At 42.6% G+C, this 21318-nt stretch overlaps 1 protein-coding gene across 3 annotated transcripts; it reads left to right on the plus strand.

Annotated features, from left to right (window-relative positions):
• The first annotated feature begins 913 nt into the window (after nucleotides 1-913).
• ENTPD4 (ectonucleoside triphosphate diphosphohydrolase 4) lies at nucleotides 914-20904 on the plus strand. Of its 3 annotated transcripts, none has more exons than XM_032782491.2 (14): nucleotides 914-1030; nucleotides 3768-3878; nucleotides 4375-4497; nucleotides 6421-6615; nucleotides 8174-8379; nucleotides 10058-10208; nucleotides 10303-10406; nucleotides 11787-11846; nucleotides 13912-14066; nucleotides 15863-16029; nucleotides 17448-17772; nucleotides 18291-18376; nucleotides 19215-19376; nucleotides 19740-20904. In XM_032782491.2, exons 3-14 carry the CDS (start codon nucleotides 4490-4492, stop codon nucleotides 19966-19968), a joined length of 1848 nt encoding a protein of 615 aa, XP_032638382.1. In that variant the 5' UTR covers nucleotides 914-1030; nucleotides 3768-3878; nucleotides 4375-4489; the 3' UTR covers nucleotides 19969-20904. The 3 variants fall into 3 exon arrangements, with proteins under 3 accessions (XP_032638382.1, XP_032638383.1, XP_032638384.1); XM_032782492.2 differs by having other exon boundaries at nucleotides 3794-3878; XM_032782493.2 differs by having other exon boundaries at nucleotides 915-1030; nucleotides 13912-14042.
• The last annotated feature ends 414 nt before the right edge of the window (nucleotides 20905-21318 follow it).

The raw sequence follows: 21318 nt of genomic DNA on the forward strand, positions 1-21318 counted from the left end.
CCTGCAACATTTGAGGAGTCTTGTGTGATATTTCATGTTTTTTCTTAAAGTCCCAATTCTTGGAGTGGAGTGATTATGTGAAAATCTCAGTTTTCATTTAAAAACACCATTACATTTCTAGCCCCTATGGTTGCACAGAAAAGCTTGAAAATGTGATCCAAGTACCAGAATCCAGAACGTAAATAAAAAGAAGCCCATTTTTTAAAAATCTCATGATTTTAAAACCAATCTCATGATATTTTTGGGTCCTGACACTGATGATTTTTAAATATTTGGGGTTACAAGTACTGTACGTGTGCAGTGTCCTAGGTGTGAAGTTATAGGACTGATTCCTAAGCACGTAGAACATTTATAAGTAGTGCCAAAGATTTCAGCTAAATACAGTCGTGGTCTGTTAATGCACATGCAGCTGGAAGAACCTCTGTTATTTGTGCAGCAAAATAAACATTGCATTTAAAAGGGGTCTGTGTTAATTTTTAATTTTAATTATGATGGAAATCTGCAATAATTCAATACTCTAGAAAGCTAAATAAATATACATTGGGGAGGTCAATGAACAGCCCCAGCTGGCCCAGCATGAACCCCACCTGAGGCCGGGACAGTTAAATATCCGCTTAATTATTTGCCTGGATCCCTTACACAGCAGCTGCCCTGCCATAACTAAGCTCCCACTATACCTGACCCTAGCCATGCCCCCAGCCCACTCCTAGCCAGGCTCCCATCATGTCTGGTACTAGCCAGACTCCCATGATGCTTTGCCTTAGCCAGACTCCCATCATGCCTTGTTGCCCTAAGCTAGCCCCATCTCAGCCCCGCCCCAGCCTTTAGCCACGCCCCCAGTCTCATCCAACCAATCCTTAGCCCAGCCCATTGCCCTTTCTCCTCTTCCCTTGGTTTTCGGGTTTACTGAGAGACGGTCGGCGAGCCTGCGTCACGTCCGGCGTGCGGGACCCGGAAGTGGGAATGGTTGAGGTGTAGCTATGCGCCGCGGTGGCGCCGGGGCCGAGCCAAGCTGGAGCGAGACCAGCAGGTACGAGCAGGGTCGGCGCTGCGGGGATGGGCATTGGGGTCGGGTGGGCCCTGGGGGAGGAGGCTGCAGCGGGGGGGAGGGAGGAGTTGCCTCGGTTCTCCTCCCTCACCTGAGCATCGGGCTGGGGTGGGGTCCGATGGTTAGAGCAAGGGCCGGGGGCCGGACGCCTGGGTTCCTCCCATCCCTGGCTTGGGACTCCTGGGTTCTATTCTCGGTTCTAGGGTGGGGCGGGGAGGGGGGAGACTGGGAAGCCGGACTCCTGGGTTCCATCGCTAGGCTGGGGACTCCTGGGTTCTATTTCTGGTTCTAGAAGGCGGGGGGGGGGCGACACTGGGAGGCCGGACTCCTAGGTTCTATACTGTGCGGGAGGGGGCTGGGGCGTCTGGGTTCTTTTCCCGGTTCTAGGATGGGATAAGGGGGTTATAGCAGGAGGGAACTAGAAGTCTGGTCTCGAGGGTTCTCATCCTGAGTCTAGGAGGGGAGTGAAGTCTAGGGAATTGGGGAGGGGGGGCACTGTGAGCTAAGCCTGCTGGGGTCTGTCCTGATTCTGCTCTGCAGCTCACTATTTGACCAACCTGGGGCCAGTCACTTCCCCTCTCTGTGATGGAATGAGTATAGGTTATAATTGCTGCTTGTGAAAAGGTTGGAAAGGCCTATATAAGAGCTTGGCACTATTATCCTATTTATTTTGGGCTGGTCTACACTATGGGTGAAGTCAATGTAACTTCCCTCACTGAGGGGTGAGAAGGACACTCTTGTGGAGGTGGAATCATTATGCTGACGGGAGAGCATTTTCCTGTCAGCATAGCATGTCTTTACCAGATGTGCTACAGAGGTGCAACTGCATTGGGGTAGTGACGCCAAAATAGTGTGGTAGTGTAAACTTGCCCTAAGCAATGTTCCTGAGCTACTGTCCTTACCTTACTAATCAAACCATACACTGCACTGTGACTGCACTGCACTATAGGTTTGCACCATGTTACTTTCCTTCAAAGGGGAAAACAAACAAAAAACCCTCTATGAATACAGAATTTAAATTCTGTCATCTGAGTCAGTAACGCTTATCTGCCTCCCATTGCTGAAGGCCATGCAGACCTTGAAATATTTTCATTCCAGGCTTCCACAGTATTCATAGATTCATAGACTCTAGGACTTGAAGGGACCTTGAGAGTCCAGTCCCCTGCCCACATGGCAGGAGCAAATACTGTCTAGACCATCCCTGATGGACATTTATCTAACCTACTCCTAAATATCTCCAGAAATGGAGATTCCATAACCTCCCTAGGCAGTTTATTCCACTGTTTAACCGCCCTGACAGTTAGGAACTTTTTCCTAATGTCCAGCCTAAACCTCCCTTGCTGCAGTTTAAGCCCATTGCTTCTTATTCTATCCTTAGAGGCTAAGATGAACAAGTTTTCTCCCACCTGCTTATGAACCCCTTTTAGATACCTGAAAACTGCTATCATGTTCCCTCTGTCTTCTCTTTTCCAAACTAAAGGACACTGTTTTACTGACTGCAGCACTAACAGAGGATTGCCTGTTGCGCTAACCTAACTCTCAAAATGTCTTGTAGCATCTTTGTTTTATAGCATATCTGATAGAATAATTAAGGCTGGCTGGTGTGTCATTTTGTAAATGAGATTTTGAAAAAAAGCATTCAAGGCAGTGATGGTGGTTGTTGCATTTGCTATGTGGATTTTTGAGCTGAAAATGCATCTAGCGATCCAGGCCTCAGAACTTCTTTCAAAAATAGTTCTTCCTTACTTCGTAGAATATCAAGGTTGGAAGGGACCTCAGGAGGTCATTTTAGTCCACGCCCCTGCTCAAAGCAGGACCAATCCTCAGTCATCCCGCAAGGGCTTGTCAAACCTGACCTTAAAAACCTCTAAGGAGGAGATTCCACTACCTCCTAGGTTACCATTCCAGTGCCTTCACCATCCTGCCTAGTCGAGCTAGTGTTTCCTAATATCCAACCTAAACCTCCTCCACTTCAACTTGAGACCATTACTCCTTGTTCTGTCATCTGCTACCACTGAGAACCTAGATCCATCCTCTTTGGAACCCCCTTTCAGGTAGTTGAAAGCAGCTATAGAATCCCCCCTCATTCTTCTTTTCTGCAGACTAAATAATCCCAGTTCCCTCAGCCTCTCCTCATAAATCATGTGCTCCAGCCCCCTAATCATTTTTATTTCTGGTTCAGAAACTCCAATGCTTTTTTTAACTTGTAATCTGGATTTACATAGTCATTGACTGAGATGATGGTTCAAGTAAAAGTGAGCATGTGTGACCATAAATAAGAATCGTACATCCAAAATTATTTTGAAATAGTAAGTTTTTAATGATTTAATAAAGGAACATTGCTGATATGAAACCTAGACAAGCTTAAAAATTATAAAGCAAAAGAAGTCACAAGTAGTCTGGTATTACATATGCCTGATAGTTTCCCTGGCAGTTTGTGGTTTCAGAATTATATTTACATGGTTCTAAAGTTTCTTTCCATTGTTATTGTTTGAAGCCTATACAGATATGAAAGATGCTGTCAAATAGGAAAGTAAACTGAAAAAGGTGTCTTTTTTTTCTTTCCTTCAGTTATGTGATTTTTATCTACTATTGTTAAAAATAACACATTAGAAATTTTTGTAAACTAGTAGGTTTTCTGTGTTGAAAAGTGTTAATGCTGGTGTGGGTCAAATTCCAATTTAATTACTCAGATTTTGTCCTTAAATTCTCCCTGCAGTTCAAACTTGATGCACTGTTCTTCAGCATCATCCGTCCTGAGCTTTTTATATGGTGTTGCTGTGCACTGTTACAGCTGCTGTTCCATCTCATTGGTGGTTGCGTTTCAGGGGTAAGTGATCCATGCATATAATTCATACAGTATATGTTTAGGGCTTCAATCTCACAGTGTGATTTGTGTGGGTATACCCATGCATCCATATAGGATCCCATCAACCGACTGCAGATCCTATTGCAGTATTGGGGGTCTATATTTGTAAAGTGCTTTGGGATTAATTGGAAAGAAATCATTTAAGTAAGAATATTAATAAAATGTAGTCTGGATTTATTGCTTTTTTTTGAAATGTAGAAAATTTAAAAAAAAAAAAAAAATCCCCAAGAAGAATACAGTTGGAAATATTTGTATTTGGGGAGCTGGCATCCCTGTTGGTGATTTACGAGAGCTAAAGATAAACTCCTCAGAATGAGTTTCTCTACCAGATGTGCTGCAAGGAGTACATCAAACTAATCTTAATACATGTTTGACTTCATTCGGGCTCAGGAATTACAGGATTGAGGCCTTGGTGACAACATCACTTTTTAACATAACTAAAATCTGTGTTATACAGGAATAGAAGAACAATGGCTCTGGGGAGGATCCATGTGCCTTATAAATCTGGGATGTCTGGATGATACTAGAACACAAGCTAATTTGCCTGGCCACCCTGATCAGCATATCCCAACATGGGAAGGTGAGACTCTTAAACTAATCCTCAATATCAAACAGATAGAGTTGCAATATGATGAATATAGGACTGCAACCCTAGAAATCTTGAACTCCAATCCCAGCTCTGAGGGTTGAGTGCCTCTAAATCTGGGCATCAGCTTAACCTCTCCCCCCCCCCATATTTCTATAGTGGGGACAATACCACCCACGTCACAGAAATGTTGAGGATTAATTGGTTAGTTATTTGGAAACTCTTCTGAAAATAAAAAGTGATGAGTCTTGGATCACATTTCTGCTGAACATGATTATGCAAAGCTAAGAATAAATGCAGAATAGAGGTGTTAGAATTCTAAAGCACTTGCACTGTAACACCATCCTCCAGAGCCCAGCAGTTTGAGTTCCATGAAACAATGGTATTAAAGGAAAGTAATTACAGTGGCATTTAATATAGCTCAATTAAAATGCAAATTAGGCTATATCATATTGCCTTTATAGAAATCCATGGTACACCCACATCTTGAATACTGCATGCAGATGTGGTCGCCCCATCTCAAAAGAGCTATATTGGAATTGGAAAAGGTTCAGAAAAGGGCAACAAAAATGGTTGGGGTCAATGGCTGTCGTATTAGGAGAGATTAATAAGACTGGGACTTTTCAGCTTGGAAAAAAGATGAAGAAGGAGAGAGATGATAGCAGTCTAAAAAATCATGACTGATCTGGAGAAAGTAAATAAGGAAGTGTTATTTGCTCCTCCTCGTAACACAAGAACTAGGAGTCGCCAAATGAAATTAATAGGCAGCAGGTTTAAAACAAACAAAAGGAAGTATTTTTTCACACAACGCACAGGCAACCTGTGGAGCTCCTTGCCAGAGGCTGTTGTGAAGGCCAAGACCATAGCAGGGTTTCAAAAAGAACTAGATAAGCTTATGGAGGATAGATCCATCAATGGTTATTAGCCAGAATGGGCAGAGATGGTGTCCCTAGCCTCTGTTTGCCAGAAGCAGGGAATAGGCAATGGGATGGATCACTTGATGATTATCTGTTCTGTTCATTCCCTTTGGGGCACCTGGCATTGGCCATTGTCGGAAGACAGGACCCTGGGCTAGATGGACCTTTAGTCTGACCCAATAGAGCTGTTCTTATCAGAAAGGGTTTTAACAGTTTTATACTCAAAACTCATTCTATGTTTGTGCTAATGAGCTTTATGAAAGAAGCTTTTGTTGTGCAGCTTTTAAAACTTGTTATGCATGGCTTCTGAAGCAGAACTAAAGAACTGTAAAGTTTGGGTAGTGGATTAGAATGCTGGATGTGTCAAACGCTTGCCTAGTTGTGAAAATCTGAGAGGGGAAAAAACATGTTTCCATTTCATTGCTTGTGTGGCTAATACAAAAAGTAATCTGATGTGATAAGTCAGTACTTACTGTCTGTCTTTTGGGGTTTTTCATTTTTGCTCTGTTTGTACAGGGAAGTAAGGCTGTTTGTTTATTACTCAGTTTCATTACCTAAATCTCATGTACTATCATAGAGCTGAAGTATTTGGGTTTGCATTTTACAAAGGCAATTATTGTTCACCTCTGTTAACACTGGATGTCATTGAAACATAAGCAAAACCTGAGTCGGAGGCCTACGCGATGTTAAGATTTTGGTAGTTTAAGATGGGGAAAAAAGATCTGTTTGACTGAAATTGAAGGATGCATGTTCCAACAGAAAGGTGTTTGTTGGCTGTTAAACTTGTGATACTACTTTTAGCTTTGAGCATTCAAGGTGTAATCTTGATCCCACTGAGTTTAGTGTAATTTATTAGGAACAGGAGCAGGTCCTTTGTATGTACCTTTAAAGTTGGAAGTTCATTTAAGTATTTGTTCAAATTCTTAACCAGTTTTGGGAAGGCATAGCGCCCTGCTGTTAGGATGCATTTCAAGCTGTCTTTCTCCTTTATAAATTACAGAATCAGCATCTCCTGTTTGTTTCCTGCTTCCTGGCACTTCAGCATCTCCCCAGTGGGGTGTCCTCGTATACTGAACACCACTTTGCGACAAATTATTGTCATTGGAATACTTCTTGCTTCCGTCTCCTTGCTTTATTATTCCCTTGTAATCCGGAATAAATATGGGCGTTCGTACAGGGATAAAAAGTTTCACAGGTGAGGACTAATATAATGTTCAGGACAGGAAATGAACATAACTCAGGGGTTCCATGTTGATCACTTCAAACAGTTGAACCAGTGGGTAGTAATTGGATCTCCTGGTGTGTATAAAGCCACATGGAGAAATAAATTGACTGAAAGCATTTTATGTAAGATGTTGCTCACTGAAATCAGTGTTGGAATAATCTTTCCTCTCTCCAAACCTTGTATATCACTTTTGGGGTAATTTCACATTTGTTGTTTTTTGTAAACACCCTGAAGGCAAAGGTGTAAACTCCTAAACAAGCTTATAAGTGAGGTCTGAACTTTTTATACACTATATCCTTTTGGTTCTCTTACCTTGAGCTTGTTGGACAATTGTATATGTTTATATATCTCTCTTACATATACAATGGATGCCACTTAATAACAATCAGGATATTAACTTCCAGGTATTAGCAATGTTTTGCCAGGAACAGGTCCTGTCCCACTGCCTTTAATGTTAATGGGATTTAGATATTGGTAACAGGCATGCAACTTAGTGACAATTTTTTCATATGCCATCCCTGGCTGCAGTCTCAAAAACCTGCCTGCAGCTGGAAGGGGAAGCTGCAGGGGCTTTCCACAGGGAGTGGGAGCACTGTGGGCCCGAAAGGCTGCACGATACCTGTCTGTCCTCTCCAGGCTATGCCCTGCCCTGATACCGGGAACCTAGGCTTGGCATATCCCAGTGCTTCCTTCATTGGCTGCAAGTTTGCAGGACAGCAGCCAGGAAGGAAGTGCAGGGGCGTACCAAGCCCCAGCTTCAGGAAAGTTTGCAGGGATGCAGCAAAGGAAGGAAGCGCTTGGACATGCCTTCTCTGGCTGCAGCCTTACAACCCTCCCCATTGCTGCCCTGTCCACAGTTTCCTCTCCCAACCATAGGCAGATATGCAGGGCTGCAAGGAGACATATCATGCATGTCGCAGTGCTTCCTCCCATAGTTGCAGCTCTGCACATCTGTCTTTTGTTTATTGACAACCTTCAGATAATAGCAATTCATTGCTGGCAACAGAGAGATTGCTAATAAGGGGAATCAACTGTATGTGAATGTCTATATGTTGTATGGTTATATTTTTAAATATTTTCACTCGTGTTTCTCTTTAGATGTACCTCTCCTCACTTAAAATTGCTTTTAGTTTATTAACTATTAAACTTTCCAATAATTTAGCATGTTTGATTTGTCCTTATCCCCACATATAAAAGGTGGAAGGAGAAGTGTATGGTAGGTAACATTTATGACTGGAAGTCAGAAATTCCTGGCTTCCACTTCCAGCTCTGTCACCAGCAATTGGATGATTTTGGGCAGACCTTTCTCTTTTCTATACTTCATGTTATCCCTGTGTAAAATGAAGATAATGCTTGCAAATCTCACAGTGTGTTATGTGCCTTAATGTCTATAAAAAATTGTGAGGTCCTTTTAATAGAAGGCAAAAGTGGTTGATATTTTTTTGTCTGGTGTATCAAATCACATTTGTAATACAAATATATAAGCAAAACCTTATTCCCAGTAGACTTTAGCTACTTTTGCTTCTAGATACCTTGCTCGAGTGACAGACACTGAAGCTACAGATACCAACAATCCCAATCTGAACTATGGCATCGTGGTAGACTGTGGCAGCAGTGGGTCTAGGATCTTCGTGTATTGTTGGCCAAGACACAATGGCAACCCGCATGATCTGTTGGACATCAAACAAATGAGGGACAAAAACAGAAAACCAGTGGTTATGAAAATTAAACCAGGTATGAAAACCCCTAATGTTGAGTAATTTTTTCTAAACAGCTAGCTATCTAACCCAAAACCAATATTCAAGATTTACATTAAAAACCCAAGGTTTCATTTTTCAGAAGGCAGCTGACTACTTTTTTGATTTTTTTGGAGTCCAGTAGATACAACTGGTTTCTAGGCATAATTGAATAATTAGGTGTATTTACTAAACACCCTTTTATAAGGGCCTCAGAGTAATAAATAGAACAGTGTTGCAATTTCATGAAAATTATCTTAATTTAAAAACCATCCAAAAATTAAGCTTTTTGAAATATTGTCATAATGTAGCTTGTTCCCGTCTCCAATCATAAAAATAATCACGCTAGGTTTGCATGAGAAAATAGGGGTTTTAACTTCAAAATCAAAAACCGTTTCCTGCTGCCTAAACGGTCAGTTGAAATACAACCAACCAACCTATGTACATCTTTCAAAACAGTGGCTCTCAAACTTACTGGTGACCCCTTCCCTTTATAAATTAAAAATACTTTTTATATATTTAACACCATTATAAATGCTGGAGACAAAGCAGGATTTTGAGTGGAGGTTAACAGCTCGCAAACCCCCAATGTAATAACCTTGTGACCTCCTGAGGGGTCCCGACCCGCAGTTTGAGAACCCCTGTTTTAAAATCTCTTAGATGCAGTTGTAAATTAAGAAGTAATATATACTTCATATTTAGGCATATCAATAAAGCAGTTCTTGCCACAGATAATTTAAAATTGCTACATATAAAATTTTACATATATTGCATACATATATTAATGGCTGGATTGCAGTAGCTTCCCAAAGAACATGAAATGGAGAGCTACAATAACGCACTTGTCCATCGACTTCATCTGTGTTTGGTTTGAAAGGTGCTTTATTCAGCTTTACAGTTACAATGCTGCCATTGTGGAGGTAGGAGGTACCTATAAGCATTACAGCTTGAGTTGTCAGTTAAATAACCAGTTCTGCTCAGTTATAATCAGTTTTGTTTCTGTTATTTTGGTAAACAAGTAGTGGGTTGGTTTTTCTTAAATGTTTCAGAGACAAATTCATAAAAGCGATAATGGGCTGAAGAATAGATTGTGGCTATTGGTTAGTATTGGAGTCAGACTTGAGTTATCTTCTCACCTCTGCAGTTTACTCACTAGGTGACCTTAAGTCATTTAACTTCTGTACAGAAGTTACCTCCGTTTTTTCAGAGTGGGAAATACTTCTCTCTCAGGTTTATAAGGTTTACTGTCTGCAAAGTGCTGTAGGGTGAGGTAAACTGCATTTCAGAACTGTAGAAGTCACTACCTTATATTGCTCCAGCCAAAAAGAAATTACCATCAATTCTTATGAGGGTGTTTATATAGCATAGATACTTGAGTAGTATTTTGTACTTGGTTTGTGCCTTGAATTGACTGTTAGCTGGAAAATTATTAGTAGAGCAAATCTTTTTTTTTTTTTTTAGTTTTTAAGTAATTCCCTTATACACATTAAGTGATCTTGAGCCCTTTTCTGACAAAACTGGTTAGCATTTGCAAATAGCTGACTTACGTATTAAAAAAAACAACAAAACTTCAAAGCCTGTGAGTTTGTTTTTTTTAAAAGCAAGTTTGATGTTTTATGTGAAAGAAGCTTCTGCCTTCACTTGGCACTTTCTCGTTCATCTATGTGTTTCTCCAGGCATTTCAGAGTTTGCTAGCTCTCCTGAAAGAGTCAGCGATTATATTTCTCCACTTCTGAACTTTGCTGCAGAACACGTGCCCCGTGCAAAACACAAAGAAACTCCTCTCTATATTCTCTGTACTGCAGGGATGAGAATCCTGCCTGAGAGGTGAATAGGTACCTTATTTCTTTCACTATTTAGTTTAAAGATCCTAGTGTTCTGAGTAGTTTAACCATTGTTCAAAATGTTGGTAATTTTGCAGCCAGCAGAAGGCAATACTAGAAGATCTGCTCACTGATATTCCTGTGCGTTTTGATTTTCTATTTTCGGACTCTCATGCAGAAGTTATTTCAGGGAAACAGGAAGGTAAGCTAATGCTGTAGAAGAAAACAGTTTTAAAATATTTTTGTTTCTTTCCAGTCCCGTTTTGTTAAATTCTTATTTCTGGCTGCTTTCTTTGCCAAAATGCTTGGTAAGCTAAGACATCTTATGTCTCAACAGCAACTGTTCTACATTCTGGTCAAAAGCAAAAAATGCACCAATAACTTATGTAAAATGTCATCTAAAATCAGGAGAAATAACGAATGTTTCCTTATTTAGCTGTCAGGCATGTGTGTCCATTTTCTCTTACTTCTGACATCAGCCAGAGTCTGATATAATAGGATTCCAAGGAAGGTTGTGGATTACCTAGGGATGATCTAGGTTTTCTTGATCCTCGTCAGTTCAGGGGGCAGTACTAGATGACCTCACAAAATCCCTTCCAGCCCAGTATTTCTATGATTGTATGAAAAAAATACTCTTTTTAGAAACATACAAGCTCACTGTAGAGAAAGTATAGTTGGCTTATAGATAAGGCTCCATGTTTGTAACAGATTCCTTGACTTCCTGTGACTTCTGCAACGGCTGCTAGTGTGCCTGACCCAGGGGCCACCTGAGCAGCTCAGGCAGTCCCTGGGCCAGTCGCACCAGCTGCTGCTGGGGCAGTGTCACCCCCCAGCAGCAGGAGTTTTGGGGGAGAGGGGCCGGGGGGGGGGGAATTAGGGTGCAGGGTGGTACTTACCTAGGTGGGCTCCCAGAAGGACTACAGGAACTCCCCTCCCTCAGCTCCGAGCTCTGTGCTGCCTCTGCTGGCAGGCACTGCCCCCACAGCTCCCATTGGCCGCAGTTCCCAGCCAATGGGAGCTACAGAACCGGGGCTTGAGCCAGAGCAGAGGCAGCAAGCGGAGCTCTGGACCCAAGTAGGGAGCCTCCCGCCACCCCTGCCGCTCTCCCGAGCACTTATAGCACCCGCAGCGCCCCCCGGGCTGTCCCTCTGAGCCGACATCCCCCCAAACCCTCCCAAGTTTTAGTCAGGTATATAGTAAAAGTCATGGACAGGTCACAAGCCATAAATGTGTGTTTACTGCCTGTGACCTGTTCGTGACTTTTACTAAAAATATCCGTGACTAAAACATAGCCTTACTTATAGTTGACAAGATCTTCCCATTTTATTCTGAATTTTTTTATTTAACATGCCTTAAAGAATGACTGAATTACTGAATGATTAAACTAATGAATTAGCTAGGATTTTGAGAATTGTTTGAATATTTTAAGTGACAAAAACTGTTAAATTTTGAAGGAATGCTTCAAATCGTTAACAAATGAAATGAACATAAAGATAATTGAGGGAGACTAAACTGTAATAGGTTTTTAAAAAGCTACCAGATGGCCTAACATTTTTACAAACTTTTTTTTAAATGATTCTAGGCGTATATGCATGGATTGGCATCAATTTTGTATTGGGACGATTTGAACATATTGATGATGGCAAGTATATTAATTATATTTTAGAAGCAACTTCTGTTATATTTTCAACACATGAGGTCTGGGGGGACAGTAAAGTGCCAGAAAATTATTTTTTTAATGAGTGTCTTCAGATAGGCTCAATATGCATACTGGAGCACATCAGTCACACATTGTGCAAAGAGCAATATCTAAATTTCATGTGACTAGTCTAGTGCAGGGGTCGGCAACCTTTCAGAAGTGGTGTGCCGAGTCTTCATTTATTCACTTTAATTTAAGGTTTCGTGTGCCGGTAATACATTTTAATCTTTTTTTAGAAGGTCTCTCTCTATAAGTCTATATATTATGTAACTAAACTATTGTTGTGTTGTGTTATATTGTAAAATAAACAAGGTTTTCAAAATGTTTAAGAAGCTTCATTTAAAATGTTGATCTTATGCCACTGGCTCGCTCAGGCTGCTGCTGGTCTGGGGTTCTGTTCACCTAGGCCAGCAGCGGGCTGAGTGGGGCCTGTGGCCAGGACCCTGGCTGGCAAGGGTCCGGCAGCCAGAACCCCAGACAGGCAGTGGGCCATGCGGGACCAGTGGCTGGGACCCCAGACCACTGCTTAGCTCACTGCTGCTCAGGGGTTCCATCCATTGGCTCCTGCCAGCCGGGATCCTGGCTGCCAGACCCGCTCAGCCCGCTGCTGGTCTGGGGTCCCGGCCCTGCCCACATACAGTGAGTACCTACCTTCTCCTTGATTCTGGCCCATTCTCTTCCTCTCTCTGCACTGAGCTGAGGGTGGGAGTGGACTGAGCACAGGGGTGGGGGTGAAGGGTCTGGCCAGGAGTTAGAATGAGGGAGGGGGCTCAGGGTTGGAGTAGAAGGTTTGGGTGTGGGGCACTTACCTGGGCAGCTCCCATCTGGTGCGAGGGGTGCAGGTGGGAATGTGGAGGTGTGTGTGCAAGAGCTCCCATTTGGTACTCAGGGTGGGGATACAGGGAGGGTGCAAGAGTCAGGATGTGGGGGGTGCATGGCGGTGGGGGGCCTGGGTATGTTAGAGGGGTGCAAGAGTCAGGGCAGAGGGCTGGGGGCATGTGAGGGCGGTGCAGGTGTCAGGGCAAGGGAGGGGCTGGGTATGTGTGGAGGTCCAGAGCCAGGGCTGGGATTGTGGGGGAGGTGGTGGTGAAGGAGTAAAGCAGAGGGCTGAGTGTGTGTGAGGAGGGGTACAGGCTCAGGGCAGAGGGCTGGGTGTGCATGTAGGGGGGCGTTGGGCAGAGCCCCCCCCATTCCTGCAGCCCCCAACCGGCTCACCCACTCGGGGCCCCATGGGACACTGCATGAGCACAACTAGCGCCCGCCGGTGAGAGAGTCCCCTCTGGCTGTGTCTGGAGCAGCCGCTCCGGGCGGCGCATGACCCCGCCGTATGCGAGGTCCTTGCCCCAGGGCTCTCTGGCCACCACCGATTCCCGCTCGCCCACACCTGCAACGTGCTCAGTGCCGCCGGGCCGCAGGGCTCTCCGCTCCTCCCAACTCACGAACAGAAGTACCAGTCCCTGGTCGCAGCCGGCTGCCTCCTCCTGGGGATGCTCAGCAGCCAGAGCTGCTGCTGCCGCTGGCCTCTCCCACCTCCACCATCCCTGCATCCTGCTGCCAGGAGTTGGGACCAGGTCCCGCGGTGAACCTGCTGCCCCGGCGCGCTGCCAATCTGCCATGGCCAGCTGTACCAAGGCGTCCCAGGTGAGCGGGCCCCTCCACACCCCCGTGCAGGTCTCCTTGCTGGATAAGGGGACGTGGGAGCCCACGGGCAGGCCGTTGAGACAGCTACTCTCTTGGGGGGGGCACAGGCTCTGCTCCTCACTGGCTGTGTCTCCTCAGGACTCCGGCAGGCAGCAGTATGCTGTTAAAAATTGGCTCACGTGCCTTCTTTGGCACATGTGCCATAGGTTGCCGACCCCTGGTCTAGTGATTCATGTTCAGTATTAATTTGTCATTAGCAACACAGCAGTTCAGTAGAAGGTGTTCTTTCTCTTTGAGTTTAATACTGCTTAAGATCCCATCCCAAACGTATTTCTCAGTAGTGCCAGATATCCGTTTTGTGTTCCAGAGGATGATGCAGTAGTGGAGGTACATATTCCTACCAGTGAGAACAAGGAAGCCATCATTCGTAAGCGGACAGTGGGTATTCTTGACATGGGCGGCGTGTCGACCCAGATAGCATATGAAGTCCCAAAAACTGTAAGCTTTGCCTCTTCACAGCAGGTTATTATCTGTACAATTTTCCTTCATTTTTTCCCCCCCTTGTATTTAACGCTTATCATTGGTTTTTGTTTCATTACATCACATCCCAAAACCAGGCAAGAGAAGACGTGACCACGAGTCGCTCATCAGCTAAGCAATTCATCTGTGTTTTGTTCATTTGAAAAAAAAAAAAATAAGTTGATGATAAAGCATGGTGGAATGTTCATTTGTACAAGTATTTCACTTAATTGGATTTTTCTAAGCAGACTTGTACTTAAGAGTTTTCATGCTAAAAGTTGTGTAGTTCCCACATGAGAAGGAAGCTGTATTTATCTGTCATGTAATTTCCCTTGATAAGCTAGAACATGAGAAATTGATCAAAGTAACAGGTCACTGTATTAAACACAATGTGTTATGTGCCCGACACAGTATATGTACTGTGGAAAATATGAGAACTAACTTGTTTCTAAATTTCAAATGGAACAATATGACTTATTTTAATCTCAAAAGTATATATTTGATTTTTAGGGCAAATCCTGAGGTCTTGAATAAGGCAAACTCTCACTGACTTCCTGGGAAATTTGCCAGAGGAGAGACTGTATAAGAAACACAGGCTTAGACCCACAATACATTGTTAAAATTAAACAATTTTTATTTAAGCAGTCTGTGAAATTGAATTTTTCCTCGTCTGAACAATTGTGTTAGCAAGCACTGCCTCTTCAGATAGAGGGCAGAATTCTCCTCTTAACTCAAAAGATCTACTGCAATATACTTCCCCCTCTCCCTACACGCATCTATGGGATATGCCCATATGTAGGAAGAGGATACTGGAGTGGAAATCTGATAGGAGACTTCTTTAAAAACTTGGAATTCAATACCATTGTTAGTGGGGGATCATCTTAATCTTTGAAGTATATACCACTGAGCTCCTTGTTTTATTAAAAGTCTTTGACAAAGCACTTAAAGTATAAGAGTTTCAAAAATTGAACAGGGAGAGGAACCTGACAATTTGTGCTATTTTTTTTTTAAAAAAAATTGTCCTCTGAACTAAAGATGAATTTGATAGTACAAGGAGTTGTAAAGAATTGTTTACTAGCATATAGTTTTATACTATCTGAACTTGTGGTCAGATGTTAGATCTAAAGAGTTTTTGTGATACCGTGGTCCTCCCTCTACCCTCTTGAATGTGTACCAAGAAAATGCCTGTGGTGTTTGAGCCTGCTACTGCAGATGCTGGAACCCTCGTGCACCATTATGTAGATTCTCTTGGCACCTTCTGCATGAAGGGCTTCTCTTCACTACTGGGGTAAGTCAACTTAAGTTACATTACTCCAGCTATGTGAATAATGTAGCTGGAGTTGACATAGCTTAGGCTGACTTGTCAGAGTGCCTTCACTGCTCTGAATCGATGGGAGACACACTCTGGTCGACTTCCCTTACCCTTTTCAGAGAGCTGGAGTCGACTGGAGAGTGCTCTGCCATTGATTTAGTGGGTCTTCACTAGACCCTCTAGATCAATCCCTGCTACATCAATTGCAGCAGCTTCAATCTCCTCCTAGTGGAGACCAGCCCAAAGTGTCTTTGGAACTGGTGTTTTCTCTGTAGTTCTTCAGAAATTTTGACAAGCAATACTGGGACATGTCTGAGGAGATCTGAGTGAGAGTGGCTGAATGTAGAGTCTCTGAGAAGCTGTGAGAATCTGATCTGAAATGACACTTCAGTGCCTGTAGCACTCTGGTGTTCACAGGCTTGTAGTGACTAGCTTTGCTTTGTGTTACAAAAGTCTCTCTAATCTCCTGTCACTTGGGTGCCTACAGGAGGAAGTAGCCAAAAACTTACTTGCAGAGTTCAATTTGGGCTGTGATGCTCATCAGACCGAGCACGTGTACAGAGTGTACGTAGCGACGTTCCTTGGTTTTGGTGGGAATGCAGCACGGCAGAGATATGAGGACAGTATATTTACCAACACAATGTTTAGAAACAGGTAATTTGCTGTGTGGCTGATTTTAATGTCATAAATGCTTAAACTGTCCTGAAAACCCAAGCAAAATGTAGATCCCCAAATGGACACATCTAAAATTGTTGAGTGGTATGTTGTCCCTCTTTAAATACTATTACTACTCCTTCCCTAACTTGACTACGCTGGAACCTTGATGGACTGAAATAGGTTTGTGTCTCCATAAATTGCAGATGTATGATGTTCAGAGAATGACTAGCTAAGCAGGACTCAAGTGCTTTAATGCTGCTGCATGGCTTTACTGTCAGCGCTGTGGGACTATCCAGCTCCAGGGAAGAAAGGGTGGACTGGGAGAACCACCTAAGCCTGCTTTGGTGATCCAAAGTGTTCGGTGTTCCCAAGACGAACCATTCTAGCAGATTATTTGCAAGCTCCATTCTCGGAAACAGTCAGTTTTTATACAAGTAGTGTAAATTACTGTTGAGAGTGCTGGTGGAGGAATTATTCCTTCAGCCACAGGAGGGCCTGGGAGCATTTTAAGTTTATTTGAATTAGCCCATGTGAGGTGCTCACACTTCACTGAGCCAAGCAGTCTGTTCTAGCTGTATAGTTAACTGCAGGTGCCAGATGTCTGACTGGATAAATAGAATAATTGTTTTCTTTTTGGGGGCTGGGGGAAAATTCTGACTCACTCTCAAAACAGAAATCTCCTCCAGATCCCACGCTGCCTCAATCCTGAGCAGTAATACTCACACTGAAGCTTGCGAGCCACAAGTAGCTCTTCAATGTGTCTCCTGTGGCTTTTTGCAGCCCATGATACTAAAACACTGTGACTTAATTATTAACCAGTCAGGATGCTTTTAACCAATTATGTTATCAAATTGCACTAAGTTATTAACTTTGTTTATTTTAGTTTGTGTGTGCAGTGTCCACAGGGGGGAGTTACAGTACAGCACCTTGCTGTTGACACCTCCTTGATCCAAAATGCCGGCCATTGTAGACTGGGCCTTAGAAGCCATTTTAGCGGCACCTATCTTTTTTTTTTTGGTGCCAACTTCCAGTTACTGTTTTTAATAAACGTTTCTTTAATTATAGATGCAGCTGTTATTTCTGGTAGCTTCGGGATTGTGAATAAAGCCTGCTCTGCACCATGACGTTTTTTAGATGCACTTCATGAAGTTAGCGTAAAACCTTAACAAAAAATCTGCAGTTGCTTGGATTTTTGTTCTGTCTGTCTCCAGGCCAAATGGCTTGTAACTCTGGTAGATTTAGCATAGTGTGCCTGACTTGATGTATTCTGAATGTAAAAGTAGGTGCCAAAATTGGCTCAAGTCAGAATGACTTGGTCTTCATTCTGTCTGTTTTGATGATGCATCTTTGTCCAAAATAGGATTTTGAGCATACTATACCTGTGATTGTTTCAGCTGTGCTTAATCTTGTGACAGACTTCTGGGTAAACAGACTGGTATGACTTCTGAGTCTCCCTACCTGGACCCTTGCCTGCCTCTAGAGGTTGAGGATGAAATCCGACAGAATGGACAAACACTGTATATGCGAGGGACTGGAGAGTTTAATCTGTGTCGTGAAATTATTCAACCCCTCATGAATAAGACCAATGAAACCCAGACCTCTTTAAACGGCATCTATCAGCCTGCAGTGCACTTCCAGAACAGCGAGTTTTATGGCTTCTCTGAGTTCTTCTACTGTACCGAAGATGTATTGCGTATGGGGGGAGACTACAATGCTGCTAAATTTATTAAAGCTGCAAAGGTAAAGCATTCTTGAGGTATAATCTTCTCAGTGATTCAAAACAGCGTCCACTTCTGAAACTGAGGCAATGAAGCATTTCCTTTGGAATCCAAACTCCTTTTTACGTATGTAACTGGCAGTAGCTCATTGTCTGGTCTCATCAGGGTTTTCTCATTAGAACGATTCGCTACTACATAATAGTAGAGGGATTCTAGGGTGAGCAAGTTCCATCCCAGAATTTGAGAGCTGAACTCCAGAGGGGCTGTAGAAAATTCAGGCAGAACTCTTATACTTTAAAAATGTAACTACAGTCTCTTTAGTTTTTATCTGTCACGCAGCATATGTGCTTAAAATCATGCAGAAAGGGACCAGAACTCAAACCAACTGTGACCCACTAACTTTTTGCCAGCCTTTCCCTTAACTTTTATTTTTAAATTACATTTAATGATTTATAAAGTTGGTTATCCATTGGCATAGTATATTTTGCTTAATTCAATATGTAAACAGAGCCTTTTTTTTTGTTTGTTTATTTTGTTAAGGATTATTGTGCCACTAAGTGGTCTGTCCTGCAGGAACGTTTTGACCATGGTCTTTATGCATCACATGCTGATCTTCATAGATTGAAGTGAGTATGTTTGCACAGCAGAAATCATTCATGCAGAGTTGCCAGAAGAGAAGCGTCCTGCCCAAATGCCTTATTTTAAAACATTGTTATATATGGCGTAGGTGTAGCTGTGTCAGTCCCGGGATATTAGAGAGACAAGGTGGGTCTCATTTTAAAAAAGCATTGGAAATCAGAATGTGAATTATATAGATTCCCAGGCCAGAAGGGACGCATTGTGATCAGGTTGAGTGAAGCTTAAGAAGTGCATCCGCTATAAGAAACCAGTATTGCTCTTTAGCGACACAGTAATGCAACTCTTGGAGTATAGGGAACAACCTTGGAATGCATTTTTATTGAGTTTTATAAAACTTTTAATGGAATCGGCGGTATCTCGGTATGTCACTGGTTGGCAGGACCGGTGTTATCTTGCAGTGTAGTTTCGTGATTGGAGCAGGTGACTAGGAATCACGGCTTCCATTTTGCTTTCCAGTCTCGTCCTTGGTGCCATCCCTTCATAAAAGGGGAGAGGGGGGGACCCAACCCCCAGTTCCCATGAGGCCCAAAACAGCTAACCCACATCAGTATTGGATCGGCGGAGAAGAGTGGGCTTAAATAATAAGAGATCGGTTAACCCTCTGTCACCTATGTATACGCTAGGTCTTCTCTGTACCTGTCTTAATGTGCGAGAAGACCATTGGGCCTGGAGCTGTCTATATTCTTGTCTTTACAGTGGACTCTAAACCCCTCAAAGCAGGGATCTGAATCTGGTATATGCAAGTACTGTGTGACCCGATGGCACTGTATAAGTAGTATAAAAAATGAAAAATCAAATGACCAGCCTTTTCTGCTTGTTCTGTAGGTATCAGTGTTTTAAGTCTGCCTGGATGTATGAAGTGTTCCACGGTGGTTTCTCTTTTCCCATCAACTACAGCAATTTAAAAACTGCTCTGCAGGTTTATGATAAGGAAGTGCAATGGACATTGGGAGCCATCCTCTACCGAACACGATTTTTACCTTTAAGGTACTGCTTGTTTTTGCAAATGGCTAGGTGCAAGTCTTGGATGGTGGGGTGACTTGATATGAAAGCAGGTTGCGAACAGGAGCAGAGGAAATATTGCTTCAAGTTTAGCATACAAAACACTAGTACGTAGGGCCTGGGTTCTTATTTTAAACCAAAGCATGTCTAGTAAATATCTCTGTGGATAAACACAAATGCCCGCAAGTCAGCCAGATAGCTCAACTACAGTAATGTTTGCGGTGACGTGTTTACTGTATGTGCTTTCAGTTTTTGTGGTAAGATGATTGAAAGACAATTTTTTTTGCCTCGCTGAAGGATTGAAGTCCTGTTTCCTATTTTGTACGTGTTTCCCCCTTTGTTTCTCAGAGACATCCAGCAAGAGAACTTCAGAGGCAATCATTCCCACTGGAGGGGCTTCTCCTTTGTTTACAATCACTACTTGTTCTTCGTCTGTTTTCTGATTGTGCTGCTGTCCATTGTGCTGTATCTGCTGAGGCTGAGACGGATTCACTGGAGAATGCTGCGCAATGGTTCATCCGCTTCTCTCTGGATTGAGGAAGGCCTCCCGCCACAGAAGATTCCAGGAGCCTTATGAAATACTAGGATGAAGAGCCTCCTTATTAGACTTTTTAAAGTACAAGCCATTTTTTTTGCCTCAGGGTTTCTCCTTTTTTTGTCTGTCCTCCCCTCCCCAACAGAATCATATGAGGAAACCTCTCCCAGCAGTATTGAACTCAGCAAGAGCTTTGGAAACAACTTAGATTATGGGAAATTGAGGTCAGACTACACCGAGTGGACTAGAGACTATCTGCCAAAAATGTTTTTTTTTAAATTACTTTAAAAAAGTAAATGCACTTTCATGTTAAAGGGGAGGAGAAGTCAAGACTTGATGCCAGTAAATGAATAAATGGAGGCAGCTTATGGTAACAGAATGATTGATTGATTTTCTCTTCCTTCAGTAAAATTGTGAAATATCACTTACTAACTAGGATGAGTGGATATAGCTATGCATATTTTTGTTCAAGTCCATGGTTGATATCACTCAACTTCTAAACGCTCAATCTCATAAATCAAGAAAAAGAAAGTGCGGGATTTTTTAGAAGCAGTAAAAAACAGACCTGTTAAAATGTGAAAAGCTGACATCTTAAGTGGTGAAATACTGCAATGGAAGAGAAACATCTACTGTGGCTACTGCTGTGTTTATGCAAAACACAACTAAAATCATTGCTTCGTTTAGTCATTACAGGTTTCGCCTTGATGTCTCAGAAGCAAAGTTATGGTGGCAAAGTGATTTCTTTTTAATCCTTCATTTCATGATGGTCCAGAGATGTCCCTGAAATTCTCATAAGCTTGAAAGGACTGGAAAATGCACAGACTTCAGTTAGTCCTAGTGGAACAGACACGTGCACATTGTCTTTTGTTTTTGTTCTTTCCTGGTATAACTTACCTGTTAATTTATATTTTATTTAAAACAATATTAGTTTTACTTGAAAGCAAACTTGTTCATGATTAAAAGTGGCATTTATATGAACCTCTCGTTGATGAAAACTTTTTTATCCTATATAAAACCATGCCTGTTCTCGCTTCTAACATGCCTGTTATAAATCACCTGCCATGATGAGTATAAATGTGTTTATGAAACATTATGCAAATCTCAATATTGCAGTGTTCCCCGCTCATAACTTTTCAAGAGAGCTAACTTCTCCCCCTCCCCCCCCCCTTTTTTTTTTTTTTAACTAAGAGCAAACAGATCTGTGGGTGGTTTTCCTTTTGGTTTTTGTCAAGTTTCAGATCATTCTGGGTTTGTTCTCTGACCAAGTTCTGGCAATTATGTTCTGCCTATCTAAACACTTTGTATGTTTTCACTTCCTGTTTTAAACTGTTGTGGCATGATTGTATATGCTGTTCGAGGGGGTTAAGCTCCATCCCAGAAGTTGCTGCACTT

This window comes from Chelonoidis abingdonii, chromosome 2, assembly GCF_003597395.2.
Source record: "Chelonoidis abingdonii isolate Lonesome George chromosome 2, CheloAbing_2.0, whole genome shotgun sequence".
In the NCBI taxonomy this organism is placed as follows: Eukaryota; Metazoa; Chordata; order Testudines; family Testudinidae; genus Chelonoidis; species Chelonoidis abingdonii.

What these genes read in the sequence shown, in the direction of transcription:
- ENTPD4 (XM_032782491.2), top strand. An exon ending in AGGGATAAAAAGTTTCACAG is followed by an intron (nt 6,616 to 8,173) that starts GTGAGGACTAAT and finishes TTTTGCTTCTAG; the next exon opens with ATACCTTGCTCGAGTGACAG. An exon ending in GCTGATCTTCATAGATTGAA is followed by an intron (nt 18,377 to 19,214) that starts GTGAGTATGTTT and finishes CTTGTTCTGTAG; the next exon opens with GTATCAGTGTTTTAAGTCTG.